General features: G+C 29.6%; 2 protein-coding genes across 4 annotated transcripts; both read right to left on the minus strand.

The window, feature by feature from the left end:
* Positions 1 to 669: 669 nt before the first annotated feature.
* Positions 670 to 2,580, minus strand: LOC100795649 (putative pentatricopeptide repeat-containing protein At5g37570). Its single transcript, XM_003521363.5, has one exon. It carries the CDS (start codon positions 2,480 to 2,482, stop codon positions 743 to 745), a length of 1,740 nt encoding a protein of 579 aa, XP_003521411.2. The 5' UTR covers positions 2,483 to 2,580; the 3' UTR covers positions 670 to 742.
* A 1,230-nt stretch (positions 2,581 to 3,810) lies between these two features.
* On the minus strand, positions 3,811 to 6,878 carry LOC100796170 (uncharacterized). 3 transcript variants are annotated; one of them, XR_001387569.2, is made up of 7 exons: positions 6,717 to 6,878; positions 6,593 to 6,641; positions 5,559 to 5,716; positions 4,784 to 4,871; positions 4,393 to 4,459; positions 4,234 to 4,298; positions 3,811 to 4,087 (listed from the first exon to the last, which is right to left on the minus strand). XR_001387569.2 is itself a non-coding variant. In XM_003521364.4 (6 exons), exons 3-6 carry the CDS (start codon positions 5,695 to 5,697, stop codon positions 4,245 to 4,247), a joined length of 348 nt encoding a protein of 115 aa, XP_003521412.1. In that variant the 5' UTR covers positions 5,698 to 5,716; positions 6,593 to 6,641; positions 6,717 to 6,812; the 3' UTR covers positions 3,850 to 4,244. The 3 variants fall into 3 exon arrangements, 1 of the variants encoding a protein (XP_003521412.1); XR_001387568.2 differs by having other exon boundaries at positions 3,850 to 4,082; positions 6,717 to 6,812; XM_003521364.4 differs by having other exon boundaries at positions 3,850 to 4,298; positions 6,717 to 6,812.
* Between the last annotated feature and the right edge of the window lie 12,925 nt (positions 6,879 to 19,803).

Raw genomic sequence — 19,803 nt, forward strand, 5'->3', positions numbered from 1 at the left:
TATCTTTTGGTGTTTAACTTACGAAGAAAGAATGATCTTTTTATATTTCTCCATTTACAATTTAACAACCATGGTACAACTGCTAAAGCTTCCAGACCAACTGAAAACGTATTCATATCAGCTTCCATGTTCTGCAACCAAATTACCCAATCCATAGGTAGTGTTTGGCCCGTCATTTTTTTAGGCTTTACTTCTCCTTTTAAGGAGAAAATAGGCCAAACATTAGTTTACAAAAGCTCTTAAAATAAAAAGGAGCTTATTTATAACAGGGGGAAAAAATTAAAAAAAAAGAAAAAGAGCTTGAACAGATACTTTCACTATCTTTTATATAACTTCTCAGTAGCTTATTACCAAAGGCCTCTCTTTGATCCCTGAACTTTGGCTTTTTAAAAGATTTTCTCTTAATTGGTAAAAGAAAAGCTTTTCTTTAAATTATTAACAAAAAAGGTCTCTTTGCGCCTGAGTGACTTCCAGCAAAATCGGGTCATGCACCAATTTATCCTCCCTTAATTAGTTAATTGTGTCATTAATATCCAATATATCCTCCATTGAGTGCAAGTAATTGCTCATCAAGTAATTTAAAATGAACTTTTAAGTTTTAAAAAATAAAATTAACAACTTTCACTTTCTATTTTAAGTTCTTACGTTTAGCTTTAAATTAAAATTAGCTTTTAAGTAGAAAAAAGTTGGGCCAAACATACCCTTCTTCATACATGGAATACCGGAACAACTCAGCCCTGGACTAAATTTTACTGGAACCAGGTATCTTCCGCACTCTCCTTTCCCTCATCTTACTTCTCACAAGGGAAACATCTATCCATCGCTCTGCTGCTGCATAGATGTCGGACAACAGCACATAATTAGCTGCATTTAGAGGCTCAAGCTCAAAAAGTCGATTAGCAACAATCTCTCCCAACTCTGAATCACCGTATAGTTTACATGCCCCAAGAAGTGCACCCCAGGCTCCAGCATGAGGCTCCCAGGGGATTAATTTTATAAGTTCATAAGCATCCCTTATGTGCCCTGACCGGCTTAGAAGATCCACCATACATGCATAGTGATCAGGCAATGGACTAATGCAGTATTTTTGCTTCATGGACTGGAAGTAGTTCCGTCCCTCATCAACAAGCCCAGCACGACTACAAGCTGTGAGGATGACTGTGAAGGCCACCTCATCCGGAGTTAGCCCTTCCATCAGCATCCTGTTAAACAGATTCACGGCCTCTTCACCGCGTCCATGAATTGACAACCCTTGTATCATCGAACAATACAAGACTACATCTCGCCTAGGTTTTTCATCAAACAATTTCAACGCCCTTTCCATGTTTCCACACTTTGCATTCATATCCAAAAGCGCTGCAATTACATGGTCCTGCTGAAGATCAATACAGATCTTGCTTACATAAGAATCAACCCACTGAGCAAGTTCTAAATGACCCAACTGTGCGGAAGCCGACATCAAGCTAACCAATATAAACTCATCAGGCTTCACATTCATCAATTCCATCTCGAGAAACACTCGCAACGCCTGATTAGGCAGCCCATTCTGGACATAACCTGATATCAAAGCAGACCAAGCAACAACATCCTTCTCCAGAGAACAATCAAACAAGAACCTCGCCGCCGCCATGTCACCAGCCTTGGCATACCCATCAATCATGGTGGTGAAAGAAACAACATTCTTCTCAGGCATTGCGTCAAACACGCCTCTAGCACCGCTCAAATCCCCCATTTTCACAAAGCCCTGCAACATTGAGTTCCAAGAAGCCACATTTCTGTGAGGCATCTCATCAAACAGCTTCCTGGCCTCAACAACATCCCCAACAGCAACGTACCCAACAAGCATAGCAGTCCAGGAAACCACATTCCTGTCAGACATTCCATCAAACACCTTACGAGCATCAGCAATCTCCCCGCACTTCCCATACATGTCGATCAAACTGGTGCCCACGTAGAGATCCTGGTCGACGCCGCACCGGAACGCGGAGCCATGAAGCGATTTTCCCTCCCTTGCCTTGCACGTGCCGGAACAGGCCTTAATGACAGAAGGGTAGGTGAAGCTATCGGGGAGTGCCCCATGTGCCTTCATGCGAGCGAAGGCGGAGAGGGTGTGGGAAAAGAGATTCTTTTGGCAGTGGGATTTGATGAGAGTGTTCCAGAGGACGGTGGAAGGGGCGAGAACGCGGTGGAAGACGGAGGAGGCGTAGGAGAGAGTGGAGAGGAGGGTGTGCGCGCGGGAAATGAAGAGGAAAACGAGGAAGTGGTCTTGCTCGAGGCCGCGATGGATGATGCACGCGTGCACTTGTTCGAGGTGTTCACGTTTCTTGCAGGCTTTGAGGAGGGTGGTGATGCTTGCAGCTGAATGAAGACGGAAAGGAGAGGAGTGAGAGATTGAACGCATGGAAGTGGAAGTTGGAATGGGAATGACAGGGAAAGCCTGCATTTGCATTCCCGCAGTAGCTTTTGAGACCAAAATGGACATTTTAACTCACTTTTCGATGAAATCAACCATCTCACTCTTTTTTTTCTTCAAAATTGAACGGACTCAAAATATATAATATTTAATTAAAAAATTATATGTTAAATTGTTGGTTGATGAACTATAATCAGGGTAGAGAATTAAGTTGAAAATGATTGGATAATTATATGTTATGTTAATTGTCTGATCAATCGTTAGCATTTAGATTGGATAGATTTAATCTTATCCAAAGTACAAACTAGCAATTACAATTGATCACGTAATTATAGAGCACCCTTATAATTACAGAAATTGTGAACCACTTGGTTATGACTATTGAGATCTTCACCTCTGTCAATTGTTGTTTATATATTAGGTAGACATGGTATAAATTTGATTAACGAAGGAAGTTTGAATTATTATTGAGCGTATTACCCAAATAGAATTACCTCCTAAATTCCTTCGCATCATTGTTAAGGGACATAAAATAATATTTGGTAAAGAGATAAGAAAATGAATAAAAGTGAGAAAAATAAAAATGAATTGAAAAATAATAGAAAGAAGTGAAAAGTAAGATGGTTTTTGAAGTGAAAGAGAGTGAAAAAAAAAATAAAAGATTTGAATTAAAGTAATTTAAAAAGAAAAAAAAAGAATTTAATATTAAATAAAAATATATTACTATTATTATAATTATTTTATTTTATCGTAAGTATATTATTATCATTTCGTATTATTTTTATTTTTATTGTTAATATTATTATTAAGGGACACGAGTTCAAAGAAAATAACAAGGGAGGGGGGCATGACATGAGACGAGAGTGGTCCGTGGAAAATAAGAAGGTTGTGAAGAAAAAAAAAAAAGAAGGGATAATCCATTTTATCATTTAGTTGCAAGATACATACACATAATATGGGTTTTCTTGAAAGTTGTGTCATTTTTATTTATTTTCATCTCATTTTGTAATGTAAAACTTTTTTTATGGCCCTTTCATTTTTTTAAATCTTTCCGCCTCTCTCTCTCGTCACAACCAAACCATCCTTATTTTTTAGTTTTCACACTTTTCAACTCTTTCACTTCTTCATACGTTCGTCTCAACCAAACTGTCATCAAATTCGAGTACAAAAATGGCTCAAATTTTTCAAATGGTTTGCTTTTTTATGGTTTGATTCGGTTTTCTTTGCACAACTCGTGTATGACACGGTTCTTTTCAAAAAGACGGAACAAAACTGAACCATAATACTTAATAAAAACTGTTCAGTTCCAACTGAACCATAATACTTAATAAAAACTGTTCAGTTCCAACTGAACCGTTTTACAGAAATAGTTGAGTTTTTTTTTTACTCAAATGATATATGGTTTCATTATGGAATGTTTCGATGCAGTTCGATCGTTTCGCACACTCCTAGTAAAATTGCATTAGAAAGCTATTGAACAATGGCAATGCAAATGCCATTTTCTTTTCAAATTTCATTACAAATTTGAGTGAGATTGCCCACTTATCACTATGGAAAATGCATTCTAGTTTAAAAAAACGTAACTAGTCCGATGAATGTTTAGCTGCAGCAGCCACAATTTGACCAAAAAATCCAAGGTGTTGCAGACATAAACTGCTATGAAGCCTACCTGTGCTAAGAGAACCAATTAAACTGTCATTCAATGATTTCAACCAATCTCGCGATAAAGGATTTGTATAAATATAAACAATGTGCTTCCGAGGGATCTGGGCACAAATAAAACTCTGCCGAGTTCTCACTTAAACTTACAGTAGAATTACCTGTCTGTAATCTAATCATAGAGACCATCCTCGAGCCAAATTTCAACCAAAAAACTTACCATCTCCTGCAGAACCCAGCTTACCATCATTCTTTTCTTTTTACACAAGTATTTCCCAAATTTGAAAAGAAAGCATAGGAATGTATACTAAACAACTTACAGATAATAGTATTGGTCGTTTAAAAGGTTCTCTAGATGCAAGCACCTCTTCATAAGTCCTTGTGACGCTGCAAGAGATGTCTAAGTTATGTTTGGCAACATATAAATGGATAATGGTTTCCAAAATCCTAGTGGATGGATTAGGTAAAAACAATAAGAGTGATTCTGGACCTCCCATTTTATAATAAGCAAGAGTAATGACTTTTGGCTACATTTATAGGTTCTTCGTAATTTAGCTATATATACTAGGAAATTTGAAGTCTAACCTGATTGAATCTTATGAGGAATTTTCTTTTCTGAACATAGGAAAAAGTATAATTACATCATTGACTGAGCAGACCCCCCTCCCCCTACTTTTTCAATCATTTGTGAGAATGTGAAACTATTGATACCTTAATGTTGAACCTTTAGGTGACCTCCGTAATTTTTTTGATTGATCACCAACCCATTCTGTCCTCATTTGATGCCAGGCTAACTCAGCTGCATGAGAAAATTAACATACGTGAAATTATTCCACAAAGAGGCACACAAGTGGACTGCATTTGATACTGGAAAGTTGATTACGAAAAGAGTCTCATAGCAGTCAATATAAAAGGAGAAAAAATATATTAATATATTTTGTATTTCCTGAGAGGCCTTCAGGGGACTGAAAAGCATTAACATCAGATATTTTCTATAAAATGTTTGTTTCAATCTGGCTAAGTTAATTTGTAAGTTTGCAATTGTCTGTGTGTCATATTGAATAAAGTGTAGCAACTAACATAACCATATGCCAAACTATGTAGCTTGATTAGTTTTTACATTTTCTACCTTTTCCTACTTGGAAACCACAGGGTATGACTACGCATTTTGTCTCAACTTACCTAGGAAACAAAGAACAAAAAATATAGGATTCTAACATATGAGTGAAAAAATTTACGTTCTAAGTGATGAGGAAAACAAAACTACTTGTGAATTTAAACACGAATACATCAATCTTGTTGCAGAGCCAAACCTATTAAACCTGAATACTGCATATGAGCATTACTCAGCCCGCCCACATTGCCTTGTGCACACTGGATACTTGAGAAACTTGAACCATGAAGGAGGTTTTTTTTTGTTATTGTTGAGTGTTAACATATGCAAGCTAATTATTATTATTTTTTCTAAAGTATAACTAAAACATACCATGGTTTACATAGACTTCTTTCTCAGTTAAATTCTTGTTGCCAGCATTGCTTGAGCCCCTTGAAGAGTGATTCTGATGGGGAACGGCATCTGAACTAGTACCAATTAGTTCCATTTTTTTTTTGGAGCAGTACAGCATTATCTTCTAACCTATTAATCTGCATAGAAAGTATATGAACAAATCAATGATAAGAAATAAGAAATTAGGAATATAAACACATTCCTATTTCCTATGCCACCACCTAATAGTTTGAGCTTTAAGGAGATTTGGTACCCATGCACAATAGCTTCTAATTAAGCAATTAAAAATGCAGATTTAGACCTTAAAAATCTATATAACTGGAGGCCAAATGAAATAATACTTTTTTCAAATTTGAAGTCTATTTTTTATACCAAACTTTTTCAAGAATAGAAAATTCCATATTATATATATATATATATATATATATATATATATATATATATATCTTACATTAGCAACTCTGAATTTTTTTTTTCTTCTCATTTTATGCCATCATGAAACACATGTTTTTGCAAACAAAACATTGCTGATGAAGCATTATGTTTAAAGCTCCTTTTCATTTTCCACATATCAACTTCACCAATTCACAAGCACAACACAACACCACAAATCAAACGCATTAGAACAGAAACGAATAAATGAATCAATAAAACCCTTTTCCTCTCTTTCTTTTCTTCAATCATGTTTTCCAGTTTTCATTTGACTTTTGCGTCACAGTCAACAGCACGAACACTCACACTCACCACAAAACCGTGCCATCAAAATCAAACAACACCGCAACATTGATTTGATCACAATAAATCACTTTTTCTCCGTTCACAAAAATCTTAGTCTTAACTGCAATCGAAACGAACCAAGTTTCTACGCCGCCACCACCATTCCAATAAAACAGTAATAGAGAGAAAAATATTCATCACAATCGAGCCAAATATAAAACCTTAAAATAATAATAATCATCAACAAAATTAAACTGCAAAAATTGCAATATTGCATCAAGAAGACAAGTGGTTACCAGAGGAATTCAAGATTTACAGTGTAGACGAAAATGACGGTGTTATTTACTGAAAGGGGAAAAAAAAGAAAAATAGATTAGAAAGGAATAAAAATGCAGAGAAGGAAGGGGGAAAGAGAAAAACCTTTAGAAGAAGAAGAAGAATAGTGCAGTGCAGAGAGTAAGCAGTGCTTTAGCTTAGGAAGTAAGAAAGAAAGATCTTTTTTATGTTTCGCTATCACAGTATTTAAAGCCAGAACAGAATCACCGTACAGAAACTCAATTAGTCAATAGAGTTTAATTTTTAAGCTGTGAATCTATTAAAAATTACTGAGGAACTGTTACAAAAGTCATTCGGCTTCAACCGCTCAATCGAGATCAGTGGTCGTTGGATCGCTCATGTATTGGACACGGGATGGTCTGGTTAAACCCAACCAATTTTGTGAAAATATGTGACCCAACCAATTTAAAAACCTCTGGGTTGTGCACATTAGGAAAAATAATGGGAGTGAAGAAAACAATCATGTGAGTGCACCTTTTGTTTAATAGAAAACTGGATTTGTGTCTAATTTTGTTTTGTTTATTGAAAATAAGACTTATGTTTTAATTTAGGTAATTACTATTTGCATTCTTTTTATTACTAATACAGGTTATTTGTATTATCAATTTTAATATTTCGATTATTTTAGATTTTGGAGTATGAAATTATGGATAAATTTTTCTTAATTAAATAATATTAGTTATACTTATATAATATATATATATATATATATAAAATTTTAAAATTTTAAATATAAAGCGGTTCAAATTAAGTTAATTATTAACCTACCAATTAGACTATTGATCCATTATCTCGACCGACTCAATTATCAGACCAAATTTCACAGCTATGTATGCATCGATCAGGGTATTAAAAATATTCTTCAGCCCTTTCAAAAAATATATTCTTCACCCCACGTTTTATACGAGTAATATTTTAACATTTTGAAGTTATGTGTTTTATCTTTATAAATCGAATTAAGACTTTGTCTTAAAAGTTAATTTAAATATTTTTAGTAATAACTTATTTTAATTACATTTTAAAAATATAAAAATAAAATTTAAGAAGAAACAATCTCGAAGGCAGCCAACAAAATAATAAAAACACATTCAAATTATAATTTTGATTATTTTTAATTCTTAAGTAATTTTTATCTTTCTATTTTTTATAATTTTAGTCCTTATATTTTAAAAAATTTAATTTGATCCTATTTTCAATTTTATATTTTTTATTTTTTTATTTTCATCCAATTTGATCCTTAGTTTAACAAATTCATTTAAAGGATCATAAAAAATAATTTAATAAATTAAGACGTAAAAATTTAAAGAAATAAACATATACAAGATTGAGTATCTAACTAAAATTACAAATTTTCTCAAATTTCCAGAGTAAAATTGCAAAAAAAAAAAGTTTAAAAAAGCAAAATCACAGATAAAAAAATTAAAAAATGAACAAAATTATAATTTAGCATAAAAGCATTTTGCTACCTAATGTCTCGATTTAACTCTTAACGAAGAAACCATCACGAAGCCCACCAATTAATTTTATACGAGGTGTCCGTTACTCGTCGGGGTTTTTTTAGTGAATAGTTAGTTCATTGCCAAAAGTCAGACGGACTAAAGGCCCACTAAGAACAATGGACCTTTGCTTACTTGTGTATCTACAAAATACTGAAATTTTTGTCCAAAAAAATAATATAGTATTTTTAATTCAATTATATTCAGTGTTAGAACTTTTTCATGTCATATTTTTATCTTATCTTATGTCACAATATTATTTTTTAGACAAACATTACTTGCATTGTACTATTGTAGTGCTTTTTTCATGTGTATATTATTTAGATTCTGAAGTAGTAAGATGTTTTGTCTCCTTACCTTACGTCATGTTCAATCCTCCTTAAACTATAGAGATAAAACAACAGATTTCTCTCTGCTATTTGAAATTGTTTATTTAATCAATTTTATTTCTTATTTTGATGATTAATCATTCACTTTGATGAAGATTGGACTCCTACCTTGGGACTAAAAAATTACGACCATGTTCAAAGTGAATGTTTTTTAAATATCTTTACTGTATGTTTTAAAAGTTCATTTAAAATTTTTCTATTATCTTCTAGTGTCATAAAATTGATAGTAAATAAAAAAAATGATACATTTAAAATGAATCTATTTACATTAAAAATGAATTATGATATATTTAAAAATATCCATTTTCAAACGGAAAAATATCTAAAAAAATCTATTTACATTAAAATGAATTATGATATATTTTATATCCATTTTCAAGAAAAAGGAATATATATTTTAAAACAAGTAAAAAAAAAGTATAATTTAAACATCTTTCAAAAAGAAAGAAAAATATAACTTGCTCGATCTAACATGATCAACGCAAGTCATATGTAAATTTATATTCTTTCTAAAAAGAAATGAAGATTTATATATATTGTTTTTGTTTTTGTTATGGAGCATTGAAAATGCATGCCTTTACACTGATAATGAGTTGGATCAAATGATCTTCTTGGCGTTAGACTTTGTTCCTTACGAACCCTTCAAATATATTATATATGAAACTGTAGCTAGAAGCTCAAGGTAAAACTATGGCATTAAAAGTGCATACTTGATGTTCAAAATTTATGTAAAACCTAATCTGAGTGTCGGTGGGACAATCCTTTCAAAATGTCCACAAATGGGAAGGGGGATTTTTCCATGAATGCAAGGCTTTTAGCAAAGCTTTTCAGATGCTTTTTTTTTTCTTCTTCTTCCCTTCTCTCAAAAATGCTGTGGATGATGTGATCAGTATCCAAAGGCTTTGTAGAAATTAATTCCCATCTTATGGTTGCGATTATCCGCTTCATGTTCATGTCTTGTGCAATCAACCCATGTTGGATTCCGTTTAGAAAAATATATTTAGTCAAATACATATCCACATAAATAATAATTCTATTATCTGTATCCTTATCCATTTGGATATCTATGAATTTGTATCTGAAATCATTATATATCTTTTAGTTAACTTAAATGTCAATTCTTATAATGCATTTATTTAAGAAACTACTAGAATATGAATGTTATTATAATTATAATATTAAAATTTGTGGCTTGTGCTAAGTGAGTATTTATCGTTCTCTCACTTAGTTTTAATAATTTTTTGGATTTATTAAAAAATTGTAATATTAAATTTAATGATAAAATATAATTAAAAGAGCATTGATTAAATATATATTATATAATTTAATTGAATATTATTCAAATATAATTCTAATTTTAATTATGATGCATTAAAAAAATATTTCAAAAATTTAAAAATTTAAAAACCTTTCAAAAATTGATTATATAATATATTAAATAAATTAAGTGAATATCAATAAAATTAAATATTATAATATTTATATTCATGAAAAATTGAAAATAATTAAACATACGCTAGACTTATTTAATATAAAAAAAAAACTTAGTTATTTTGAACGATTTTTGTGAATACTCGTTAAAACTCAATCCGATTACTGTCCTTGATTGAAATCGTGGAAATGCATGAAGCCATCATAGTAACAATGAGAAAAATACATACATTTCGTAAAACATGAAATTTTGCGTGGCATAAAACTAAAAAAAATTTATGGCCCCTCGTTGTGGCTTGTAAAAAAAATTAGTTATTTTTTTAATAAGTTTGGTCACAAATGTATAAGCATAATCTGACTCTAACAAATTCTTGTACGCAAGCCCCATTTTAGCAAGATAAAGTGGTTTGATATTCTCTTTTACGGTGAATATATGAAAAGTGTCAACAACAACATCTGTGGGTTTTAATAGTTAGGTGGCATGTCGGAGGCCAAAACAAACAAACAAAAAAAAATCGAAGTGACAATATTATCGACTTAAACTAATTTTAATATAAATTTTGGTAAAACATATTTTATTTATGAAAAAGTAACTTGCACATCGTGACGGGATTGCATTTTTTTTCTATATTTTTTTTAATACATCACTATATTGCTCTACTATCGATTTGATAAGTCTGCTTAGTAAATTATAGGATTGCCTTTAATAAATAAATTAGAAAATGATAGAACATTATATATGAATAAGTTCTGTTATATGTTTAATACATTTTAAAATAAAATAAGACATAAATTCAAAAGTGATGTATTTATTTTAACTAAAAAAAATACTAAATTAAAGAAAACGCACTAGCATAAAATTATTCTCCTCTATTTACCAAACAGGGTGTAAAGGTTACTTAAAAGTATCTGTTAATCACTTAATCTACATATATTCATTATATTTGACCACTTTAATACATTATTATTTAGAGTTTAAATATGTTTTATTGATAAAAAAGCTTAAGAATATTTTTTTCCTCAAATTTATAAATATGTATGTTTAGTTGGCAAATAAAATTTTTCGTCAAAATCATGAAATACTATATTTAGTTCCTCATGCGATAATTCATTCAAACTATTAAAAAAGTTAGTTAAGAGTGATAAAAAAAATATTTGGTGAATTTAAAGGATTAAAAATATAAATTTTAGTTAAAAAGACTAAAAAAGACAAACTTTAAATTTAAAAGACAAAAGATATATTTAAATTTTTCTTCACAATACTATAAATGTTAAGTATTTATTAGTTTTATTAATAATTAATTTACGCTAAAAACCCTAAAACTTAATAGACTTTATTTTTTCATTTGCATTTTTTTATTTATAAATTTTGAACCTAAAATTTTACTTAAAGAAATTAGAATGCAACACACTCAAAGTGCATAATGTTGGGTTTATCAAACATATATAAATGATAGTTTTTTTTCATCCTTAAGTTTTTTCATATAAAAAAGTACTTGATAATCTAAATTTTATTCAAATATTAAAATACATTTGTTAACAAAACTCAAATATATCTTTTTGAGTTCAGAACACACATATATATATATCGAGAAATATATCTAATAACTCTTACAATCTTATTCAATATCTTTAAAATAAGCCTAAATATATTTGTAAAATTACTTTATCAACTCTATTATATATGCAATGCCATAATTCTGACGACTAGGGACATAATTCCCCTAACTTCACGTGACTTATAAGTGACACCTCAATTATGTGACAAATAATAAGACTTTTTTTTTTGGTGGATGACTAATAATAAGACTTAAAAACAAAGAATGCTAGACCATTGAAACTGAAACAATTATTGCAATCAGCTCTTGAATCAAGTCGCATTTACTTACAAATGGTAAATGCTAGAGATCGAATGCTTAATCATCAAATAAAAGTATAATTTTTTATTAAAAATATTGATTGCCTATATAAAATGTTAATATTTTTTCCGTGTGAATGCCTATTGCCGTTACTAATTAAATTGTTTTACTATATAAAATGTTAATATTTTATAGTTTATTCAAACTTTGAAATGTGTATTATTATTTTTAGAATGCTAGCGATATATGAGTTTTTTATCCAAAAAAAAAAAATATTTATTCAAATAATATAACTCAAAAATATTTATGCTAATGATTAAAAACACTATAGCAAGTGAGAAATGGATGCTTTTGAAACTGATTTTTACTATAAATTAGATCATGAGAAATCGATTTTTAAAGTAGTATTTTTTTTTATACACATTGGTAGTTTTTTTTTTCATAACCAACAAAGGTGTGGTGCTTGTTTGTATGCCCCCGCAATTGCAATTTTCAAGTTGGCTAAAGAGACGCTTACTGCTACTAAAACCCATAACTGTATCTTCACCACCTTCCCACACCAACCCTCAGGTAATGCCTTCTTCTCAACATTGGGTGCATCATCCACTATGTTCCCTTTTCGTTTCATAGCCCCTTTTGCATTCTTGGTTACCCAGTTCCCGTGATGGGTTTGTTTGCGTTTTTGAGTCTTCTTATAGGAGACCATGGTTGAAGCCTGAAGGGTTTGTTCTGCACTTTCACTTTCACTTTCCCATGTGAACACATCTTGCTTGATGAAATGCCAATGTGGGGGGTTGGTTTTGCTGTGCTTGTTGGAATGTGAAATGGTCTGGTGGGAAATCAAAAGATCAAACATTTTTATGTGTCTTTCCAGATACATTGATGTTTCCCTCCTGCCCACCTGCATCTCTACCGAGAAAAGCTTTAATTAAATGCTCAATGCTTGTTTATATGTGTTTGTTTGTATTGGTAAAACATGGGTACTAGTTTCTTGCATATGGACTAGAATCTTGAAAATTAAAACAATTTTTTTAAAAAAATACTTTTGGGGGAACCGATTTCTAAAGTCCTAAAAAAAATTATTTCTCACTTGTTATGATATTTTATATCATTAAGATAAATACTTTTTGAATTGTATTATTTAGATAAATATTTATTTTTTTATATTTTTTGGGTAAAATAATCAGCGATATCTCTTATACTTTTTTTCAATATTCTTGATCAGTTAGAATTTGTTAAGAATCAATAATTTTATTGGATTCCATACTCAAATCAAGAAAAATAATTATTAATGATAAATAAAATCCATTAAAATTGATGTTTTTTTAATAATTTTTAATTGATTACTCTTAAAAAAACGTGTGACAGATAAAGTATCATTAGCATTTTTATTTATTGAGACTTTTTTTAGAGGTATTTATTGAGACTTGATATATATCCAATCAGTTCCTTCTTTGTTAATTAGACTATCATTTATTTAACATGTGTGCATGATTACATGAGCAATGAATAGAAAAACTATTAACTAATTTCTTATCATAATTTTTTTTTTTTGCTTCTTTAGTGTATTTATAAATATTTAATATAATGCATTAATAGTCTTTATCATGTGTTGATAGTCGCACACTAAAAAGCCAATCGAACTTAAAACATCATATATAATTTAATTACATAAGAATGACAATAAATACAATTGGGTGACAATAACTATTTATTGACGCGTATTTTATGGGATAAGTTTTAAGCTACCATTTATACGAATAGCTCTTCTAAGTTCTAACCAAAGAAAATTGAATTGACAAAATCAATATTTTTTTCTATAAAATTTATTTATTTATTACTTGAGTCTCTATTTTTTAAATTTAATTCTTTATGTTTGTACCATGCAACATATTCGTCTTTTCCTTTAACTTGGTTTAACGCTAAGCTACTTTGTGTTTGTGCAACAATTTTATATATTTTTATCTAATTTTAATTTCATCATTTTCCAATAAACTCACTTTTTTATGGAAAACTCACTATTTTTTTAGTCCGTTTTGGATGGAGTAGTTAGAAATAATAAACTTATAATACTTTACAAAATACAAAGACCTAAATCAAAATAAAAATACAGAATTTAAATAAACAATTGAATAGAATGATGAAGAAATTAATTTCACCAAATAAATCCACACGTGTATTACTTAATTACTGGAAGCGTTTATGGTGTTCCTTGTAATGGGTTCATGCACGGTTCAGTTTAGTTACATTTTTCCTTTTAAGAAAAAAGTTCGGTTAGATTTATGGCAAAAAGTTATCCATGATAACAATTATATAATAAGTCTCTTATAAAAAAAAACATTATACATCATCATTTATAATCAGTATCATTATTCTTAATTTAATAAGTAAAATGTCTAATACACATGAAGTTAATCACATACAATCATTACCGAAAGTATAAAATGTAATTACATAATTTTATCGATCAATATAAATATATTAAAAATGTTGTTCAATTTGAATTCTAAAAAAATAGAATACTTATATAAAATATAAAAAGAATAAAATATAGATATATAATTATATATATATATATATTCGTTTATTTTAAAATTACTCTTTCACATATAAAGAAAAGAATGAAATAATATTGATCCTATGACAATTATAACAACTCACACCTTTTATGTTAGAGTTGGTGAAATTCAATGCAGAGAGAATTTAGTATCTAATAAATTTTTTTCCTGATGATATTAATAAGGTCATGAAATTTCACTCAATTCAATATGAAAAAAATTACAAAAAAAATTCCGTTTTCATAAATAAAATTAATGGTATCCTTATTTCTAATAATACTTATAAAAAATGATAATAATTATTTAGAATTAGAGAAAAAAAGAAATATATTTGATAGAAAATCTTTAGTAATTATATTTTTTAATCTAATCAGTAAATTTTCAAAAAAATTAGTATCAAGCTTAAGTTTTGAAGTCGGTTCTTTATTTCCAGAACATGAACAAGTCAAAGTTAATTATGAAGAAGAAAAAAAAATTATTTGATGCAATTAGAACTCATTTAAACGAAAAAACAATACTAAATGAAAATAAAACAAGTGTATTAGAATCCATGAAAACTGAAAATTAAACTGAACCATAGTAAAAAAAATAGTTTTTTCAGGGTTAGATTTTAATTGATTTTTAGTCTTTTATATTATTTTTTTCCTTTTTTTACTATAACATTGGTGTCAAGTCTTTTCATTTTCAATTTATTTCTATCAATTTAACAGTTTAAAATTATTTAATACAATTTTTAATATTGAACTTTGAACACTCCAAGTTACATCCGATGTCGAAGGAACCTAGTCCACTATTTTTTTGGAATATTTTTTTTCAATCACGATTTTTTATCAACAAAATTTGAATTCAAAATTTTATTTAAGAAAACTGAATTTATTACCCATCAAACCAATAATTTATTAATAAAAAATCATAATTTTTGTTAAAAAAATGTTATACTTTTTTTACACATAAGTCTCTACTATCGTTGGAAAACCCCACAACTACACTACTGCCATGCATGGCTCTATCCGACAATGCATGGAAACTGTCAATTCGAGAGGCGAAATCCGACTTTAGTAAACGTTTATGGTTCGGTTCGGTTCGGTACAAAACACTTAACCTAATCGAACAAGAAATTGTTCTCTCGAATTTAAATAAACTGAAAATTAATTTGTCTAACTGTTGACGGTAAATTTGATGTTTATTTTGGTCAACAAACATTATCTCATAAAAATTCGAAGAAGGAAATAATTATTCCTTTAGAGGATTTGTATCCTCTACATAAATCATTTACTATTTGTCAATGTGTTAAATTTTTAATGTTTAATATAATTTAAAATATATGATTATAAATATAATAAAATAAACTAATAATATGAATTAAATAAAAGATATTATAGAAAAAAAACAATCAAAAAAGAGAAATATGTTATAGGAAGAAAAAGAAGATATCTAATGATGTTATAGGAAGGAAGAAAATATCCAAAGAAAGAAGATGTGATAAAAAAAAATGAAATGATTGAAAAGATTATACTAATGATCCATGAATACGGCACACACTTAAAATAGGAGGTGTTTATAAGTTTCAACTCTCATTATAAGATTTAAGTCTAATATTTATAAAGTACAAATCATAACTTCTCTTACTACTAGACTTTTTCTAAATTTTCAGTATTTATTGTTTTTTTATTCAATCTCCACCTTTAATTGTTTTGGCTTTTTTTTTATCTTTATTATTGATAACTTTATTTTTAATTTTTGCCGTTGATATCTGATTTTTATTTTTGGATAATCATCAAATAACAGTTTTTGATACGATCTAAAAATGACAGATAAACTATTTTTTTATTTGGTTTACTATTAAAAATAGTTTGATTTTTAACTTCTAATTCAGTTTAATTCATGATTCAGTAATAACTTTTGAACGGCCCTGTGAATCACTAAAGTAATCGTAACATCTAAAATTCTTTTTTTATTTGAACGGAACATCTAAAATTCTTAATCCGTGCAACAAGCATTATTCTTTTCACCTACTGTTAATAATTGGGTAAAAGTTGGCCTCTATTATCTTCAATAAGTTACGTTGACTTTCAAGGTCTGAGTCCAGCACATAATGGAGGCTTTTTTTTGGGTTACAGCACATAATGAAGTTTGCCATCCATTATAAAATTTGACTGTGTTAAAAAAGAATTAAAATAAATATTAACATGGAAAGATCAAATTAAAAAATATTTTAAAATCTTATATATTGGATGCTTTATTTTTAAGAAATTTTGTTAAAGATAATAAATATTAATTTCTTAACATATATATATGTCTTTTTTGAGGAGAACATATATATGCATGTCTTAAAGATACATGCACTTTACTAAAATTCATAAAAATATAAGAATAAAAAAGTCAAGTCTACAAATGGCTAAGCATTAGAAAATGCACACTCAACTGAGTGCACCAATTATATGCAAAACCCATGTTTGTAATTTCCATCTCTCAAAAGAATTACTCTTTTAATTACTATTAGTCGGTGGATAAAAATAAACCACTTTTGATATAAAATAAAATAAAAACATAATAAAGTGGATGTTTATATGCTTCATCCAAAATTCAGCAAAAAAAATATGCTTCATCCCAAGAAAAGGGAAGTTCATATGATAAACTTAATATGTAGAATATCTAAAAAAAATATACTTAATATGTAGAAAATGAAAAACAATTTACTTTTATTCTTCTTTTTAATCAGTATTAATGCTTAGTTATCATTTTATTCAATTATTTTTTACTTAAACATAAGGATTGTGAATATATCTTTAGTCGTCTTTATACCCACTTGTAAAATTGGATGCTTCCCAATAGTTGTTACCTATAAGTTAGTGCAACAATTTAAAATCATATAATTTACTCCAGTATATTTGAAAAAGACATGTTCCATATCTTAATTAGATTCTTTACTACTGCTAGGGATCATTTTCGGACCTAGATCAACTAGAATTTGCCATTTTAAAGTTAAATTAATAATATAAGAACTGTGTTATGTGCAGAAAATTAATATTCATAAACTACAAATAAAGATGTTACGTCCTAAACTATAGAAAATATAGCATATACAGGGAAATGTATTTAAGAGTATATTTTAGGTGTAATAATTAACATAAAATTTGTTCCAATTTAATTAGTAGTCACGGGTTCAAACCATGGATAAACAATCGTGATAAAAGCTTGAAGAAAAAAAGTTATCTCCCTTAAATTATACATGTAATTTTTATTTAAAAAAACTGTATATCTATTTTCTAATTAAGGATCTAAAATGTAAAATTCTAGAGTAAACTCTTTTAGAGTTGTTTTTCATCTTTATTATTTATTTCCTTAGAATCTAATGAATGATTTATTACAAGCATTGATTTTAATAAAATGAATGGTGAGGTTTGGTGTAAGTTGATCACTCCATATATATATATATATATATATATATTTGTAACAAATTCAAATATTAGCTGTTGACATATGCAGGGCAAAAGCAAAGGCCTGAACCTACTTTATATAATTTAAATAAATAAAAAACCACGGTTATATGTGTGCCAGTGAGAGTGTGTGTGCATAAAGCCTATGATATAGCTTGTCTTGTATGCAAAATGTGATTAAAGCAAAAGCATCTACATTTAGACCACAATACAATAAAACCTTCTGATTATTGGTTGTAACACAACAAGTGATTTATCCCTTAATAAGTCTAATGCAAGATGATGTAGAACTGTAACTTCTGTGGTGATTCTATGCACAATGCCCTCAATTGTCACGGAAACAATGCATAGAAGAAGATCCATTTGATATAGCAGACAACCAATTCAATTGAATTGAATTCAATTCAACCCTCTTGTGATCAGTTTTTTTACTTGTCGGCCAAAGTGGCCCTACCACCATTCCCCACCATGCTCCAACCTTCCTCCATTTCTCTTCCTCCGTGTGTTACCGACAAAATAGTGCATACCCCAATCTTGTAAAGTTTGTCTACACATAGAAGCTCTTGCAAGTTGTAGTAATTGAAAAATTCAGCGTGCACAAGTCCCCATTAAGCATATTTCTCCTAGCTCATTAATTATTTTCTTCACTTGAGTTGAGGCTACACGTATGTGTGTTACTTTCAAATCTTTTTTTTTTTTTGTGGGGTTGTTATTTCTATTTTCTACGAATTTTGTTCAAGCGGTGTGTGTAGCTAGAACTCAATAATAATGCCCCCGTGTCTTGTGATTTTATGGTTTGCTTCCGGGGAACCATGCCTTAAGTTCATGTACTTTGACACCTCATACTTAAATACTCTATGTATTGTTAGATTCATGGGCACTGATCCACACAAGATCAATTTGAAAAGAGGTTCGAACCTTCTGCTTCCATAAGCAGACAAAAATGAAGATCAAATTATTGGTTCAGCACAATGTTCTCTAATATGATCATTTTATTTTGATTATCCAAATTCGCTCATAAATCACATAATTCTTCCTCTTAATCTAGTTATTTGCATATTTCGGGTTATGGCATTAGTTATAGTTAAGCAAGTTCTATAAGTTAAAAGCAAAATAGTGCATGTATACCAACGTATCGAGAGCAATTAACGATAAATCCACTATGATTAGTGTTTGTCCCTACTAATCTCCATATATAGTAGCTTCCTCAAACTATGAATGAACATTAAGCGTTTTATTTTAAAAGGTTTGTTTATACCAAAAATGTGCATGGGTTGCAATCTATGTGGACTCATTTTCTTGATTGATCTAGATATCAAGATTATAAGCTATACTATTCGTACCATATCACTAAGTAGGATTACTCTACGTGTCAATCAATCATTCATGTGCCCCCATTTTCAATCAAATCAAGTTTTGGGGGTCCATTAATGGATGGCTACTGACCCACCACTCTATTGATGAAGTTCACAGACTATAACACACCGTTACTCACCTTTGATTCATGAGAATTGACTAAATCAGAATCTGTCCCACATTTCCTTTCGTATTTAACTTTTATCTGTTTTATCATTTTATTCATTGGCTCATTTTGGCCCTTATATGGGCATGTTATGCTTGACTGAATGGTAAGTGACACAACGAAAAAGGGAAAATTGTGTGGTGAAATGAAAAGCACCAAACATTGGGGTTAATCCAGCTATTGCTTTCAGAGCTCAGACAAAAATACCTGCAGCCTTCAATGAAGACGGGAAAAGCCTACAGACACAAGCCTAGGTTCTAGTTTGAATCTGAAAGCCATGTAACACTAAATAAAAAGAGCCACATTTAAGACACATCCATCTACCCCTTCTGGATCCCATCACCTGTTTTGCACTTTCCAACCAAGCTAACAGATTTTTTGTCATAAATAGAGGAGGGAAAAAAAGTAGTAGTAGTAATGAGAAAAGGGAAAGTTACACTTACACTAATGACTAACCTAAGTGCCTATGCAAGTGA

The sequence above is a fragment of the Glycine max genome, chromosome 3 (genome assembly GCF_000004515.6).
Source record: "Glycine max cultivar Williams 82 chromosome 3, Glycine_max_v4.0, whole genome shotgun sequence".
In the NCBI taxonomy this organism is placed as follows: Eukaryota; Viridiplantae; Streptophyta; class Magnoliopsida; order Fabales; family Fabaceae; genus Glycine; species Glycine max.